At 40.7% G+C, this 19,084-nt stretch overlaps 1 protein-coding gene across 1 annotated transcript in view; it reads right to left on the bottom strand.

Annotated features, from left to right (window-relative positions):
• Positions 1 to 5,096, bottom strand: part of LOC109831087 (nuclear pore complex protein NUP88) — a 16,959-nt gene extending 11,863 nt beyond the window's left edge. Inside the window, 5 exon segments of the mRNA XM_020398428.1 lie at positions 178 to 322; positions 1,020 to 1,142; positions 3,424 to 3,674; positions 3,676 to 3,883; positions 4,711 to 5,096. Of these exon segments, the coding sequence (XP_020254017.1) occupies positions 178 to 322; positions 1,020 to 1,142; positions 3,424 to 3,674; positions 3,676 to 3,883; positions 4,711 to 5,096 (1,113 nt within the window).

The following is a 19,084-nucleotide window of genomic DNA, read 5'->3' as shown; positions in this document are numbered from 1 at the left end:
CGCCGACACCTCATAACCATCATTCTCTCTCCCCCTCTATGTATATATATTCCGCCGTGTCTCCGTAGCCTACAGTTTACAAATTTGTCGTGTCTCGTACTCGTACCCGTATCTATGCAACATTGTCCTGAACGAATTAGTTTGAAAGATAATGATACGGAGAAGAAATATACTCACAGAAAATCGGTCCCACAAATGTTGACCTCCAAATGAGAATGCCACAGGGCAGATTGACACAGCATTATGAGAACTTCCAACTTCATATGGCTGCAAATAGAACTCCTGCTCTGGTCGCTCCAAATCAGATGAAAAATCAAATAATCTGCAAAAAGAAATGTTCAAGCTTCATTATAGGGTTTGAAGAGGGGGGTTTCGCCTCAATTTATTCTTTATCGAAAACTTTTCCTCTTCAAATTTTCTTCAATTGTAAGTTGACTTTTTTCATATTGTAGTCTTCTCCACCCTACAGATCTAGTGTCACTTAGTCTAAAGTACACCTTTTCATAAAGGATTTCAAAACTTTGAAAAGATTCACATTCCTTATTACATTTTGTTTTTCTTACTTTTCCTTCTAACATATTAATAGTTATTTGATTTTATTTGTTTCACTATACTTCTTTCGCACTACCTCATTCCCAACCACCCACCACCCAGGAAGAGAGCATAAAGAATATAAATAATCTCCCTCTCCTTGGAACCATTTCTTCAATCCAAATATAAGATTTACTTGAGTGTTGCATCCCGACATGCGTGTCGTTTGTTGCTTCATGGGTGGGTACGAGCAAGGAAGTTTGCGTGTGCATATACAAATTTAGTTTATCAATAGTTGTATGTAAAATACAACAAACTAAGTACAAATGAATAGCGTTAAAACATTCTAAGATGTATAATATGAAATGGCATGCACAACTATGTTGTTATGAGATGAAATTACGAATAATAATAGACATGGAGTGGCCCACGTTTAACAGAAAATGGGCTATTCAGTTATCAACTACATTTAAATAATCATGACGTACCTTAAAACTGAATCTGAGGATAAAATACCCACGTGACTGCTTCCATAAGGGTGCCATGTTACTTGTAAAATTTGTAAGCCATTGTTGTGAGCAGAGAAAATTTGAGGACAAGCATTGCTCGTCCTGTTAGAATGAAAACCTTTTTATCAGAAATAGATTAAATTCGAAAAGGAATGACTGAATTGCAAGCCTTTAATGATGCTGAAGCTAGGGTACACAAAAGATAGAAGAAAATAACATATGATAATAATACTTACCAATCCCAAGGAAAACCTATCTCATCTTACAAAATTATACTACCATAAAGAGTAGAAAAGAGGGAAAAACTAACTTAATTCATATCAAACCGTTATGTACTATGTTTTACATATGTACAGGACCAGCAAAGTAGAAATGCCTTGATAAACAATGTTGTAAAGCAACTAAAATTAAAATATGAAAAGAAATCCAAGTCATCCATGGCATGAGAAAAACCAATTAGCAATACGGGGAATGCTTTAGTGCTCCTATAATAGGCTTTTTTTTAGAATTTTTAAATAAAAGAAAATCAAAATTGGGCTGAGAAATAAGAAGGGTGTTTACGTCCTTTCCCCTTTTTTCTTCTAAAACAACTGCTTTTCACCATGTCATCACCCTCTTCAACACTTTTCTCATAGAAAGTTTTAACGATGAGATCTTTAAATCTTTCAAGCAGTAATCCAAATAGAAAAGAATATTTGCTTACACAATTACACACTTCAAATTTCTTATTCTAGAGGAACATAACTTTGGGAAATTGGATAAAAATACATCTTCTTTGTAAAATACGTTTTCAACATCAACAATCCTGAACGCTCTTTTTGAATGCAGAAAACTCATTTAAAGTAACTCATTGGAAAGTCATGAAGCGACAATGAATTACAATTGAGATTCCAATCAGAGAGAGAGAGGGAGAGAGAGAGAGCATTGTTCATGGAATAGAAGAGGGCGAAAATGGATTTTAGAGGATTTTGAACAAAAAATGCAGATGAGATGGTCGAGATTGCGCTCGTCGAACTTTGAGCGGTTGATGGGGGAGGAAGTAGCACTTTAAGCATCCGATGGGGGAGGAATCAATGCTGAAAGGAGAAGTTGTCGTACATTGAGTAGGAAATGGGGGAGAAAACGTGTTGAATGGAGAAGATGATGCCCGAAATAAACCTTTTTATCTACCCTTAAAACTTAAATAAATTGCCATTTTGGGTGTGGAACTTCAAAAAAAGAGAATAACCGCATTAGCACGAGACAGAGAGAGCATAAAATGCAAAAACTATTTACTAATTGTGCCATCGGCACTCCAAAAATTATCTTTTGGAGTACCAAAACTGTTGGCTTTAACAATAGGATTGGGTTAATTAGTGCTGATTTAGATAATTACACAATTACATGAGTATAGCATTGTTGTATAACTGCATTGAACTATATACTCTTCAAACATGTGTTCCCCCTTGATAATGATCAAGCTTCAAAAAGCTTAAGCAGCATACCGTTTCTCAGTTTAAAACAACAACAAGATGCATTAACAATTTGGGTGCCCAGGAATATTATAGTAAAACTGGCATTAAGAACAGATTACAAGAACCACTGTAAGATATTTATAAACATAATGAAAAAAAAATATTATCTCTACAAGTATATCAGCGAAAATGTCAAGATATAAATATAAACCATTTCATGTCGAGCACTCCAGAGAGCAAAGGTCTATAGAATCATGCCTGCTGAGTATATTTACTTCTCAAGTCACAAGATTGACAAATACATCACTACAAGTAGATGGGAACTAAGCTCTGGTTTCATTTTCATAAGGTATCTGCTTGAAATCTCTATTTTTCTTGCCTCAACTCAATGGTTTTGCTAATCATGTAGCTACGAGCTAACCATGTAGAATTTGTAGCCTTATTTACAGAATCCCCCTCCGATCAATACAGACAAATATCTCTACCAAAGTAGATAAACACCTAAAAGTTTTTTTTTTCAAGGGTCCTTAGTCCAATTTCCTTATGTCAGTTTTCTGTTAGGGTCCATTTAGTCCCATGTCAATTAAAAGGGTAGCAACATATGGGTTAATATGAGATTTGAGCTCCTTGGGGTGGGTTCCCCTAGACCTCTTACAAATAGTATTAGAATCATCCTCATCTTTACAAATGCAAGCGAGCCGACATTAGTCTAGTACAAAACCAACGAGTGGGCCCAGACCCAGGATTGCATTGTTCTACAGGACTATTAGCTTACATTCTCTTTCTCAAGGAATTTAATTTTAGCATTTAAGCATTGATTAGAGCTAAAAATGAGAAAAGCAAGTTCCACCCCGCCCAAATCAAAACTCTTATTCCCAAACTTGGGATTCCTGTAAAATAAATAACTCAACAGCTTGAGATCTTCATACCTGTAGGTTATCACGCTACCATTTGAAGAAGCCTTTTCATACAAATTCATGAAATAGACGCAATTACGCCCATAAATAACCAGCGACGATCCGTCCTCGTTAAGCGAAATCCGATCAACAACAGATTTTATCTCCTTATCGGGCATCAAAACCTCGGAAGGCGAAGCAGCGAGAACAACGTCGCCATCTTCAACCTCATCGGCATCCTCGCCGGCGAACCGAAGCGAGAGGCGGTGTATATGTCGGGATGCGCGGGTCCCACAGGTAGAGGCGGGATGAAGGCGGCGTCCCCAGGCGGCAATGTTTGCCGGCTGTGCCGCTGCACAACGAAGAGGCGCGCGGCGGCCGCCGGTGCTCTTGAAGACGGGGTGGTCCTTTAGTGGGACCCACTGGAGCTCTAGGGCTTTGGATTTGGGGGTCGAAGGGGGTCGGGCTCCACCTCCCATGGCGAAAAACCCCTCTAGAATCTCAGTGAAGCGCGAAAATACCTCAAAAATTCAGCTGTTTCCCCAAATTCTAAGCCAACGTGTATCAAATTGGGGCGTAGGGTTTTATGTCTAGTTCTGGAATCGAAGGATTTCGAAACTTGGGAGAAGGGTTTTGGGCTGGGCCCTGTGGGTTCGACATTGGGCTGGGCTTTAAAGTGTCAAATAAAAATTACTCGAACGTCCAACTCAGATCTAAGATACGTCAAGCAATGTCCATATCACAATTTATCGCGACAGAAAATAAAATTGAAGGTTTAAAGGTGGAGAAACTCAGAGTATGTTTGGTAACCAAAGTGTTTTATTGGTTGTGTTTTTTAAAAAAATATCATGTCATGGTGTTTATTTTTCAAAAGTGTTTTCAAAACACCATTTTAAAAGTTAGCATATGATACACACCCAACCAATTAAACCTTACTCTCGCCCGTTGCCGCACCCCACCACCAACCACTTGTCGACCGTCAGTCGTCACGCCTCTGACCGTCGCCTCTGACGCGGTCGTTCGGCCCGCCGCCTCCGCCGTCATCCGGCGCGGGTGGTGGCGGTCAACCACACAATTTGGGAGCTTTTTTCAATGCCTATAATTCAAAAAAAAAATTTAAAAATTCTAATACGTCACCACCATCATGAAACAACGATGAATAATTGTTCAACATGTTCTAATGACATTGATAATATATATACATTAGGCTCAAAATGTATTTTAGTGACATTACAATATAATATACATTAATTTCAAAACACATCCCGATATTACCCACCACGATCGTTCCACATCCTTTGGGCCAAACGATCTCGAAACCTTGACATCTCACGAAGGTGCTCTGGGCCGACATTGACCGGTATGGTTTGTTGTTCTTGTGCAGTCATATCATCTTCTTCAAGCTCCACATCTTCATTTTCAAACTCGACAAATAATGGATCTCCAGAATCATGCATTCGAATCACGTTGTGAATAACGCAACATGCTAATGCTATATATTTTTGTTTTCTCAAACTATATGAAGGCATATCTCTTAAAACTGGAAATCTTTTTTTCAATACCCCAAAGCATCGTTCTATAACATTCCTTAATGACGAATGCAAGTAATTGAATAGTTCTCTAGTACCTTGCGGTGGAAGATTCTGCCCTCGATAATCATTCAAATGATATCGCTCTCCACGGTACAATGAAAGAAAACCCGGCATATTGGTATATCCAGAGTCAACCAAATAATACTTTCTTGCAGGGGGCATAGGGAATTTGTTTGCGGGATTGCTAATGCACTCTAAGAAAATTCTTGAATCATTTGCACTTCATTCCCATCCACTCATAACAAATGTGAACCGCATATCAAAAGAGCAAGCACACATCATATTCATTGTTGGCACAATTTTCTTTCCACGATATGGAACTTGACTATCTTGCGGCACACAAGCTGAAACATGTGTTCCATCTATAGCCCCTACACAATTCTGTCATGTAATATATTACTATTAGAACGATAGTAAAAAAATTCACATAATTAATGTAGGAAGGAATATATACATACCTTGAAATAAGGATAATATTTTGTGGTATATGATATCTCTGGTGGAGTTTGCATCGTATGATGGAGGAACGATCACATATTTGGTTAGAGAGCAAACTGCATAAAGGACCTTCTTAAAATATGTAGAGATGGTCTCTAGTGAGTGCTGAAAACGATCCGTGCGCATACGTTGGCGTTCATTATGAGAAAGCACAAATAAAAAGATTGCTACTTGTTCTTGAATCGTCACATTTCTAGAATGTTTTAATTTTTCAATTCTCCTTAACTATTCACAAAGGTTAATAAATGCTTCTTTTTTCATTCGGAAGAGGTCAAAACAAGTACCCGGGTGACCACCTTCATTCGGAAGAGGTCAAAACAAGTACCCGGGTGACCACCTAGAACCTCAATCACCCAATCATGCCCACTTAATTTTGAAATCCTTTGTACAAGTACCCGGGTGACCACCTAGAACCTCAATCACCCAATCATGCCCACTTAATTTTGAAATCCTTTGTAGCCGAGGCTGCTCCATAAAAGATCCATTAAACTCCATAAATGCATGAATAGTCAATAACACTTGAAATTCCTCCTCATCTGAATCAGAGTTTGAATCAGATTGTGATGATAGTTGATAATCATCTGTACCTGTATTGCCATCCATACCTACAAAGTATAATAAAATTTAACACAAATACACATGTCAACAACATAAACAAGTATAATAAAATTTAACACAAATACACATGTCAACAACATAAACAAGTATAATACCAACAACGTTATGGAAATACACATATATAGGTTCAAAAACTAACACAAATACACCCAAAAGTCTTCAATCTACTAGAACACAAGCATAATTTAAACACACACAAAAGTCCTCGACCTACTAGAATCAAACATATAGAAACACACACAAAGTCCTTGGCCTAATAGAAACAAACACAAACATAAACAAATACAAATTTCTTCGAAACAAACATAAACAACATCAAGGTAGATTTAACACCCAATCCTTCTTTCTCTCGCTAGGCATGGCTAAAAACATGGTTCTCCATGATGCATCATCATGCAAAATATGTGTGGCCTTGGAAAACTGAATTGAGTCAACATCGGGAAGAGCACTAAGTGATGTGATGCTCTGAACCATTCTTTGTTCTTCCTCAGAGCTTCTTCCTCTCCCTCCACTAACATGACTATCTGCAATAGTCGAACTCATTTTCCTCTCCCTCAACTCGAACTCATTTTCCTCTCCCCCAACTCCATTTTCTTCCTAGAGTTTTCTCCCATCGAGGTTAAAGCTTCTACCATTGCTAATTGGATTTGTTGGTTCAACGGTACACGTTTGTTTGCCACTTTTGCCTTTTTCTTAGCCCGAGATGACTCAACATCTTCCTCATCTTCACCTTCTTCTTCATTATCATCTTTACTAATGGTAGGACTTTTAGTAGAGGGATGAGCATGATCACCGGTAGCAGTTGTATCACCAAAAATAATGCACAACTTGTCATAACCTTTGCAACCCTTCCTTCTAAAATATCTTGCGTACTTGTGCGTCTACGTAAAACAAAAAATAATAATGAATTCAAACTCACATAAGGTATCTAATAAAAAATTGCATTAATCAATGAGTATTACCGCATACAACTTAGTTCACACATCTTCCGTTGCAGATATTTGACCGGTGCTCGCAGTATACCCAACTACCGTATCCGTCAATAGACTTTTTAAATTTCTCCATCTTTGTCTCAATTGGTTAAACTTATTTTTCATTTGGTCATGACGTCAATAGACTTTTTAAATTTCTCCATCTTTGTCTCAATTGGTTAAACTTATTTTTCATTTGGTCATGAGTGTATTCTCTCCCCGTCTTCTTTTTCAATTCATGCTCCATGAATTTCCAAGATGATCTAGTAAATGTAGTTATATGCCTATTTCCCTTTTTTACTTCTTCCTCCATCAAGTCTATGAAATAAAGTTCCACATTTTCAGACCAAAATCCCACTCCTTGAGAAGGGGAAATCTCCACCACTTCGTTGACATCACGATTTTTACTTGACATCTATTACATTCACAACAACATCAAACCAAAAAGAATATTGATATGTCGTTAGATAGTTTATTTGAATGAAATAAAAAGTGGAATCAAGAACATAGGATGAAACATGAGCTCACAACAACATAAAACTTATTTCTCAAGAAGTAGTTGATACACAAGTAAATTAAAGATTAAATAAAACATGAGCTCGCACATGAAACGTTAACAATAGAAACATGTCATAGTGGACAGGAGGCCAATCAATTACTGGCCAACAATTTCAACTAAACTTAGCACTAAATGTTCCAAGTACGTACTTAGTAGTTTAACTATGTTTATCAGTAATTCCTCTAAAGCAATACATGACTCTTCCCTATGGCTACCATACATAACAATGACAATATTGGGAATGATATTGTGGGGATTGGGAAGCCCAGAAGTGTTTCTAGGGCATTTGCTTAGGATATCCATGAAGTTAGAGGGAAAATTTGACATCTACTTGCTTTATTTGTTGGAATTTAGGAAACTAAAAGATAGAATGTCCGGTAATTGGATGTGGTCGAATTAGAACTATATAGTATGTCTGAACACTAGATTTAACTTACTCAACCAAAAAATTTTGCACGAAAGGTTTTTTGTTTCTGCTTTACACTTCTAGCAATTAACAATACTAATCTTGTCAACATCTAAAGTTGATCCTTTTATCTATGACTTCCAACAGACTCTGCACATGGCCGAACCAATAACATTCAGATGGATGAATAGAATCAAGTACAAGGTCGTCAGTGCACAGTTGTGTGAGCAGCCTAATGAATATGAAGGAGAATCATTTGAGCTAAGGTCTGCATGTACAGTCAAGATTGATCCGAAAATGAACTTGATTTTGAGGTAGCAAAAAAAATGTGATGTTAATATACACAATCATAATTAAAGTCGGAAGGAGCAGGATTATTGATTCATCCATACCTAAAAATTGAGATGAATTTTTTTGTTTTGAAAAAAACGATTCATTTAACCACTGACTTCATCAAACTCACTAAAGGTTTCAATAATAATTCCTCGAAACATTCATCAAAAAGATACAAATTTTCATCTTTATGTATCATATATGTAATACAAATCACTCTAAACCCTTATATTTGAAATTTTGAAAATAAAAAATCAAACAAAAGAGGCACAGAAATCTCACGATAGTTGTTGCTAGGATTGGTTTGCTGGAGAGAAGCTGTTGCTCAAAATAAATTGTTGGAGGAGGCGTCGGAATCGACCGGAGCGGCGACGACGAGGCAGCTACGGCGACGTGGAGGTGGCAGGGCGAATACTCGGAGACCTGGCGACGTCGGAGGTAGCGACGGTGTTAGGTGAGGATGCGTCGAGGGTGTTAGGGTTGAGGCTGCGACGCAGTTGGAGGCTGCGCCGACCGGTCGAGGCTCTAGCGGACGTCGAAGGGCTGCATCGGAGGGCTAGGTTGCGTCGGAGGGTCGGAGACTGCGCCGATTTAGGAGTGGGGCGGACGAATTAGGGTGATGGAAGAGAAAAGGGATCGGGGTTGATTTGGGGGAAAATGAGACACGGGAATCTCAAAACACCTTTTAGGTATTTTGAGAAAACCGTGTATTTTCTATATTTTGTGAAGGGGCAGCTCAAAAAAACACATCAGTTCCCAAACGTGGTTACATGTTTTTTTGAAAAAAAAACGATAACGAGACAAACACCCTGTCATCCAAACGCTCCCTCAATGTTTTGGTGGGTGAAGTTATATTGACAGATGACATTTCAAATCTAACAAATATAAAATTTTACTAATTAGGAGAACGGTTGGCCACCCAGATGGTTGAAAGGTTTTAATATGGTCTTCTAGATCTTAGATTTGATTCATGTATTGGAAAAAATTACAAATTAGAAAAAGTAAAAAGATAGGGGGAAGATTGAATGGATTTCCTTCTTAGGGGATGTTTGCCTGTTGTGTGAAAACTTAGGCATTTATAACACCATGTGGAAAGTGGTTGTCCACTTCATCATTTTACATTGTAGCTTTTACATTGTTTGTTTTGGATTCCATGGAGAATCCTCGAATGATAAAATTATATTGATTGGTTTACATAAGATATTGTACAAAAGTAGTTGTTATTGTCCCGCTTCTTCCCCGAAAGGGGTTGATACAGATTCTTTTGGTACAAATAATCCTTTATCTGTATCTTTCAAAATTCGAAATCTGATCCATCTAACTTCTCTAATCTCACATTTCTTCATCTGCGGCCATCGCTCCCACTTGAATCTGACTTCTTCTAGATCGTTTCAGGCTCTGATACAAGTTGTTGGGAAATACATGGGGCTACACTAAACCCCTAAAACAGCAAGAAAAATAGTATAGAAAAAATACACCAAGATTTACGAGGTTCAGCAAACTTGTCTACGTTCTCGGGAACCACACAGTTAATTTCTTATTAATCAAAGAAATTACAATGCAAGAGCAAATCTCAAACTTGAGGTCTCTTAATAAATGCAATACCAACACTATAGCTACAGTGTTAATTCCATCACTTAAATTGTCAACCTCCTATAGTGCCCCCTTCTTAAATCCTCCCCTCAAATCACGTGTGAGCGCTGGAGAAAATAAAAGGGTAGAGAGAGAGAGAGAGAGGAAGAAATTGTTGCCGCCACCCTGGGTCTGAAATCGCGAGGAGAGAGAGAGAGAAGAAGAAGCAGCAAAGCCGCTTGAACTCTGGGTTTCCCTTTTATAGGAAACTCTAACGACAGGCTGGTGACAGCTTGTCGCCAGCCATTCCTTCGACCTCGCTTGTGTGGAGGCGCCTCGATCTCGCCTGCGGAAGTTTCTCGAGCTCACCCGCGTGGGGGTTCCTCGAGCTCGCCTGACTCGCCCGCGCTCGCCCGTCCTGGATCGACCCGAGCTCGCCTGTAAGGGGTCGCCTCAACATTGAGCTTGCCTGATGTCGCTCGAGTTCGCCTGCTGATTAGTCGCCTCGTCTAAAGCTTCGTGACCTCGCCTGCAGATCTCGATTGGACTTCAAGCTCGACCTCGCCTGAGTCGGAGCTCGCATGAAGGTCACCTCGAGCTTGCCTGACAGGTTTAGGCTACACCCAATCACCAACAATCTCCCACTTGGAGATCAAACCGTCATCAACAGGCTATCTCAACAAGTACTTTCTCCTGTGTGGCTCCGCCCTCATCACCTATGTATAAAGGCCAACTGAAATTGTGCCCAACTCTAGTTTCTAAAGGTCACTGTCTTTGTTAACATATCCATTGGATTCTTACTTCCTTAGATCTTCTGTTGAAATCCTTTGGCAACTTGTCGGACTCTGTATCTTCTGGAACCATCTTGTTCCTTTTTCACTCGATACACTCACTTGTTGTGATATGCCTTCGTCCCTATTGACAACTCATCTAGTTCTCATATCTGGTTGGAAATCAGAGATTTCATCTCTTCTTTCATGGCAAGCTCCCACTTATTCACATCTCCACTCTGACAAGCTTCATCATAGCTTTAGGCTCCCCTCCATCTGTCAGCAACATATAATTCGTGTATCTTCTATTAGGCATAAGAGGACGAGAAGATCTTCTCAATATCGGAGCTGGTGCGTCGGGTTCCTGCGTACCATTCTGTCCAACAGGCTCTTCTGGCTGAGGACCTTCTGCATTGGGTTCTTCCGAGAGGTTACTCGAGACATTATCTGTATCTACAAATGTTGATTCTCTCTCCTCTGAGTCAAAGGCATCTGTCTTGTGCATGTCCTTGTACATCACCTTCTCGTTGAATATCACATCTCTGCTACGAATCACTTTTTTTTTGTTATCCCAAATGTGGTAGCCGAACTCATCTTCACCATAGTCGATGAAAGTACATTTCTTGAACTTGGGATCAAGCTTATTCATGCCTTGATCACTAATATGCATGTAAGCTATACAACCGAAAACTTTAAGATGTGAGAGTTTTATCTCCTTTTTGTACCATACCTCCTCTGGTATTCTGTGCTCCAATGGAACCGATGAACCTAGATTGATCAAGTAAACTGTTGTGTTGACTGCTTCTATTCGGAACTTCTTCAATAGATCTGATTATATATGGATGTTTCTGGCTCTCTCTGTCAACGTTCTGTTCATACGCTTGTTTGTGGAAAATTTGCAAAAAGAAAATGAAAGAACTGTGTTTGATTTTATTCTCTCTAAAAAATGTTTACAACTCTTGATTTTATTCTCTCTAAAAAAATGTTTATAACTCTCTCAATCTCAATTACAATTTAGATTTCCTGATTATAAAAGAGAAGAGAATTGATCTGAATTCTCCTCTTTGTTTAAGACTGGGTTCTTCACGGTGGTGATGGAGTACCTCCCTCGAATGATCGCGTCGAGTTTGCTCTCCATTGACGATCCGCACGTCTTAATTCACTAGAACGATTGCAAGAACTATTAACGAGTTTTTAGAACTCAGAACGAGTTCAAACTCTATGCAAAGAGTTGTTTGAACCGTAAATTGGTTAATCGCCAAGTATCAAATCCCCCACAGATTTTCTGTTGCGGAAGAAAGCTTCAAGATCTTTGCTAATCTCTAGCTATAAAAATGCTTAAAGATCCAAATATCTCCAACAAGATCCCAAGATCTAAACTAAGCTGGGTTTTTTAGCTATTTATAGGTGATTAGGGGGTGTAACCGCCCCTAAAATCGCTCATTTGTGGGGTTTATGGGATGTAACTGCCCCTTCAATCACTCCTGAGTAGAGTTGTAATCCCCTCAGATCGTAGAAAACGGTTTTAAAACCTTTCAGCTCATGTTTGAACGAGTCAAATGCAAGAATTATGTTCTGGCATGAATTCTGCGTTCAAACACAACGTCTGGAAGCTCAGACGCAGCGTCTGGAAGCTCGTTTGTAGCGTCTGGGAGCTACGTTGGCAGCTTGTTGGAAGCTGCGTTGGTAGCTTGTTGGAAGTTATGTTGGCAGCTTGTTGGAAGCTATGTTGGTAGCATTTAAGAGTTGCGTTTGGCAGCGGATGAAAGTTGCATTAGCTTGATGGTGGTACGTGGGAAAGACTTATGCGTCTTGATGCTGAAATACGGGGAGGACTTCCGCATCTTGATTTGAGGAGACTGTCAATTTGTAGTCTCTTTTTGTCTGGGCGTTACAAAGATCATCATTTTATAATCTTTACTTTAGCTCTTTGATATGTGAGAGTCGTCAGGTTGTAACTCTCGCTGTTGATTGTGAAGACTATTGACCAGAGCTTTCATCAATTATTGTGAATGTTATCAGATTGTAACATTCATCAATCTACGTGAAAGTCTTCAAATTGTAGTCTTTTGGAAGCTATCAAATTAAAATTTCTATCATCGGTATTTGATGGGGATCAACTATCTGCAGTGATTTTTAGACAGCCTACAGCTTTCAGCCACACCATTGTGCTGAAGCGTGCCGATTACGGTTCTCTCCATTCTGATCTCGTGCTCATAGCAGAACTTTTTGAATCTGGAGTCTTCATACTCACCACCATTGTCTGTTCTGAGTTTTTTATTCTCAGACTTGTCTCATTCTCGATCATGGCTTTCCATCTCCTAAAAGCCTCAAATATTTCTGACTTTTGCTTCAAAAAGTAGACTCATACTTTCCGAGAGTGATCATCGAAAAAGTCATGAAGTAGTGTTTCCCACCAATGGATGAGGTGGTGGTTGGTCCCAAACATCTGAGTGAAGGAGCTCTAGCTTCTCTTTCCTAGGGGTTCTAGCACATGTCTAAAAGCTGACTCTCTTCTACTTTCCAAGTATGCATTCTTTACACATGTCCATCTCCACTAACTGCACTCCTGGGAGTTTTCGCTTTGTGTGCATGATCTTCATCTCTTTCTCACTCATATGACTGAGTCTCTGGTGCTACAGCCTTGAAGACTCATTGCTTGCTGCAACTGAGATCAAACAACGTTCACCTACTGTTATATACAGAGTACCAGTCTTCTTACCTCGGGCAATCGTTATTGCGCTTTTTGAAATCCTCCAATCATCACCATAGAAAGTCATAGTATAGCCTTCATTAGCTAGCTGGCTTACTGAGATTAAGATCTTTTTTAGGTCGGGAATATGCCTGACATCCTTCAGCTCTGACCCATTCAACTTAATCTTCACTACACCTTTGTCAATAATGACACATGGTTGATCATCACCAAGATATATATTTTCAAGGTTTCCAGGGATATACTTCTCGAGGAATTCTTTTTGAGAAGTAGCATGGAATGATACTCCATAGTCCAACACCTAAGACTCCTCCTTGCTCTCTAAAGAGCATATCAATGCATCATCTCCTCCTGAGGTGGAAGCAACATTTGCATTTTCTTTTGCCTCCCACTTCTTCTGTGCACTCTTGCACTAATTCTTGTAGTGTCCGATTTTTTCGTACTTCTAACATTCAATAGCCTTTGAATTGTTGGGATTTCTGGATTTAGACCTCATGTCCTCTAATCCATTTCCTCTGGTTGAATTTCTATCTCTTGACTTTGTATGCAATACTAAAGATGTTGTATCTTCACCCAACTCTCTCCGTCGGATCTCCTCACTGAGAACCAGATCACAAATATCGTCAAACTTCATCTTGTTGCATCCCGACGAGCTACTCACAGATGTGACTATAGCATTTTACCTTTCTGGTAGGAAAGACAAAAGGATCAACACTCGTACTTCTTCATCAAACTCAATATCAACTGAACTCAATTAGGTCGTGACTGTAATTTTTTTTTTTTAAAATGTAGGTAGGGTAACCTAATCAGCAAAGTCCTCAATAACACTCTATCTTAAAAACAAAGGGACAGAAACAGACCAAAAACAAGAGGACAAGCAGTCAACCGACTTAGCTAAGGAATGAGCAACACCATTACTAGTACGTCTTACATAAGAAACTTTAGAGAAGCTAGTAATAGTCAGACTAGCGCAAACTTCACCTGTAATAGGAGCTAAGGAAGCAAAAGGAGAAGGAAAGTTCACCAAGGAGACAACCTTTAGAGAGTCAATTTCCACCACTAAAATCCTCTAGTTCATACGTCGAACAAAGTGAATGCCTTCCAGGACAGTCAACTACTCCGAATGATCCACAAATATAGGACTTTGATCCCCATAGAATAGCAACCAATCACATGTCCATGGTGATCCTGAATAACACCTTCCAAACCAATAATATCTCCTTCCAGAGGAACAACAACATTTGTGTTGAGCTTTAGCAAACCAGGAATAGGGGGATACCAAGTAGAAGGCCATTTGGAAGGGGTGATGTGCTACCGATGCACCTTTCGTCATTTGCAGATTGAATAACCGCATCATCAAATGAACTTTGTTTGAGACTGATGACTCCTCATACATATTTGAGAGTACTGCCATAAGACCTGCCGTGGACTTTTCCTTTGCAATGTTAAAAGCAACATTGCGGGTTAACGTCAAACAAATAACCCCGAGGGCCTTTCTGTCTAGAAGATTCCAATCTTCTCCTTCATACCCTCCGGCTTCTTCCGCGAAAGAGGTTGATACAGATTCTTTTGGTACAGATAATTCTCTATCCGCATCTTCCAAAATCCGAAATCTGATCCATCAAACTTTTCTAATCTCACCTTTCCTTCATCTACGGCCATCGCTCCCACTTGAATCTGACTTTTTCTAGATCGTTTTAGGCTCTGATACCAGTTATTGGGAAATACCTGTGGCTACACTAAACCCCTAAAACAGTAAGAAACGCAGTATAGAGAAAAATACACTAATATTTACGAGGTTCATCAAACCTGCCTACGTCCTCGTGAGCCACATAATTAATTTCTTATTAATCAAAGAAATTACAACGTAAGAGCAGATCTCAAACTTGAGATCTCTCAATAAATGCAATACCAACACTGTAGCTACAGTGTTAATTCCCTCACTTAAATTCTCAACCTCCTATAGTGCCCCCTTCTTAAATCCTCCCCTCAAATCACGTGTGAGCGCTGGAGAAAATAAAAGGGGAGAGAGAGAGAGAGAGAGAGAGAGAGAGGGAGAGCGCGGCGCGAGTCAAGGCGAGCTGCGAGGAACCCCATGCAGGCGAGCTCGAGAAACTTCGCACAGGCGAGCTTGAGGCGCCTCCCACGCAGGCAAGGTCGAAGGAATGGCTGGCGACTAAGCTATCACCAACTTGTCGTTAGGGTTTCCCTATAAAAGAGAAACCCAGAGTTCAAGCAGCTGTGCTTCTTCTTCTTCTCTCTCTTCTCGCGATTTTAGACGCCGGGGGCGCGGCGATTTCTTCCTCTCTCTCTCTCTCTCTCTCTCTCTCTCTCTCTCATCTCTCTTCTCTCTCTCTCTCTCTCTCTCTCTCTCCCTTTTATTTCTCCAGCGCTCACACGTGATTTGAGGGGAGGATTTAGAAGGGGCACTATAGGAGGTTGAGAATTTAAGTGAGGGAATTAAACACTGTAGCTACAGTGTTGGTATTGCATTTATGAGAGATCTCAAGTTTGAGATCTGCTCTTACGTTGTAATTTCTTTGATTAATAAGAAATTAATTATGTGGCTGCAGAGGACTGTAGGCAGGTTTGATGACCTCGTAAATATTAGTGTATTTTCTCTATACTGCGTTCTTACTGTTTTAGGGGTTAGTGTAGCCACAGGTATTTCCCAATAACTGGTATCAGAGCCCCTAAACGATCTAGAAAAAGTCAGATTCAAGTGGGAGCATGGCCGTAGATGAAGGAAAGGTGAGATTAGAAAGTTTTGATGGATCAGATTTCGGATTTTGGAAGATGCGGATAGAGAAATTCTGTACCAAAAGAATCTGTATCAACCTCTTTCGCGAAGAAGCCGGAGGTATGAAGGAGAACGATTGAATTTCTAGACAGAAAGGCCCTCGGGTTATTTGTTTGACGTTAACCCGCAATGTTGCTTTTAACATTGCAAAGGAAAAGTCCACGGCAGGTCTTATGGCAGTACTCTCAAATATTATGAGGAGTCATCAGTTCAAACAAAGTTCATTTGTGATGCGGTTATTCATTACCCTGACGAAAGGTCCTCGGTAGCACATCACCCTTCCAAATGGCGCCTTCTACTTGGTATCCCCTATTCCTGGTTTGCTAAAGCTCACACACAAATGTTGTTGTTCCTCTGGAAGGAGTAATTATTGTTTGGAAGGTGTTATTCAGGAATCACATGGACATGGTGATTTGTTGCTCATTCTATGGGGATCAAAGTCCTATATTTGTGGATCATTCGGAGTAGTTGACCTGTCCTGGAAGGCATTCACTTTGTTCGACGTATGAACTAGAGGATTTTGGTGGAAATTGACTCTCTAAAGGTTGTCTCCTTGGTGAACTTTCCTTCCTTTGCTTCCTTAGCTCCTATTACGGTGAAGTTCGCGCTAGTCTGACTATTACTAGCTTCTCTAAAGTTTCTTTGTAAGACCGTACTAGTAATGGTGTTGCTCTTTCTCCTAGCTAAGTCGTTGACTGCTTGTCCTTCGTTTTTTTTGGTGATGTTTCTGTCCCTTTGTTTAAGATAGAGTGTTATGAGACTTTGCTGATTAGGTTACCCTACTACATTTTAAAAAAAAAATTGTAGCAGCCCGACCTAATTGAGTTCAGTTGATATTGAGTTTGACTGAGAAAGTACGAGTGTGATCCTTTTGTACGTTTCCTTACAAGCAAACGAAAGCGTAAAACAAATGCTATATGCACATCTGTGAGATAGCGTCCGTGCGATGCCAACAGAGAATGAAGTTTGACGGATATTTCTGATCTGGTTCTACAGTGAGGAGTGCCGGACGGGACGGCCGACGGGAGAGTGTCGGGCGGTGAGAAGATCACACAATCGTTTAGTATGTGCAGTAGAAAGGAATCAGGAGAAGACATAGAAATCTCAACCTAGGGGCAGTATGAAGATGGATAGAGCGCGCATGAGGGTCTAATCAGGGCAGAATCGCCAACAATGTCAAACCGAGGGGCAGGAGCAGGCGATCTGATGTTACGAAGAGTACGACAAAAATCGGACACGGCACGGGCCACGTAGAATGATGTAAGTGAGGCAAGAGAGTGCGACGGAGCAGAAGTAGCGCGCGAGCCACTGCAAGGCAAAACGAAAATGCCAAATGTGCTTCACCTCAGGAGAGTGATTGGCAGTTGATATCTCTTTAGAGAGCAAGGGGAGTCTAGGTGTTGGACGGTAACGAGGGTGGACGAGTACCGAGGTTGCCCATGCTGAGTTTAAGGCGCTATCTCTGCTCATAAAGAAATTGCCTGCCGAAGAGGAATATAATCCCGTGTAACGAACCACGGGCAGGGGCTCGCTTCTCTAGGAGTACAGGTGGGGGCGAGCAAGAATAGTAGTGCAGCGGAAGTCCTTGAGACAGGCAGGGGATGGAGTGATCACCTATCACGGTGCTCATTATTGACAACAGGTGTAGTGAAGATTAAGTTGAATGGCGTCAGGAGGCTGGCAGGAGGAGGAACGTGTCAAGGGGCCCATAGTTCAGACCGAGGGGGACTCCGTAACGGCTGAGCAAGGCGAAAGAGATCTTAAGGCGTCCAGTAGGGTAAACCAAAGGGACCGGAGCGTGAAGTGCAGGATCATGAACTATGACTTCTATGGTGATGGGATTAGGAGCGGGAAGGTTTCTAAAAAGCGGGCAACTAAACCAGTTGCACCGAAGGTAAAGAAAGACTGAGTATGGCTGTAGTGAGGTACGTAACAGTAGGGGTTGGAAGGAAGCGTCTGTTGGTGGATACTCAGGTTGAAAGTCGCGCAGGCAATGGCCGGAAAGGGGTACGAGATCTGGTCAAACGAGCTGCGTAGCACTCAGAGACCTGCAGGTCATGGATGGAGCGTGGAGAGGAAGAGAACTGAACGATCAAGTGCAACACAGAAGCGAAAATAACTCCAGGAAGTGCGAGTTAGTGGAAGGGATGGAACCATGGTGTAAAGAAGCATACTGGAAGTAGAAGAGAGTCAGGCTCTTTAGACATCTGCTACCGGAAACCGGCGGCGTAGGCGAAAGAGGAACACTAGCGAGCGTTCGCTTCACTACAGGGCATGTTTGCCGGACCAACCGACGCCAGCACCACGCCGGGGGGTCATCCATTGGTGGGAGAGAAACAGCTACTTGCAAGGATGGGGGCAGACGGGCGAGTGCTTTTGTGCAGGACTGGAATCACGGTCTCGGGACAAGTATAGAGTCTACTTTTGACAGGCAAAAGGTCAGAAATATTGTTGAGGACTTTTAGCGAGATAGGGGAGAAGCAGCCATGATCGAGGATGAGGACAAGCTCTGAGCCAATAAAAACTCAGAACAGACATGGTGGGTGAGTATGCAAGAACTCCAAGATTGTCAAAAAATTCCTGCGTAATGACTACGGGGAGATCGAAATGGAGAAGGAACGCGTAAATCGCACGCTAGCACAATGGTGTGCTTGAAAGCTGTTAGCTTCTAAACATCGAACTGCAGGATAGTTGAATCCCACATCAAAAATACGCGATGATACAATTTAATTTGCATGACTCCAAGAAGACTACAATTTGAAGACTTTACACCGGTAGAATTGATGATGTTAAACAATCTGATAACCATTCACAATAATTGAGAAACTCTGGGTGCAAGGTACGTCTTCACACTCAACAGCG

This window comes from Asparagus officinalis, chromosome 2, assembly GCF_001876935.1.
Source record: "Asparagus officinalis chromosome 2, Aspof.V1, whole genome shotgun sequence".
Taxonomy (NCBI): Eukaryota; Viridiplantae; Streptophyta; class Magnoliopsida; order Asparagales; family Asparagaceae; genus Asparagus; species Asparagus officinalis.
The sequence above is the reverse complement of the archived record's forward strand: the minus strand, read 5'-3'. Positions and strand labels throughout refer to the sequence as shown.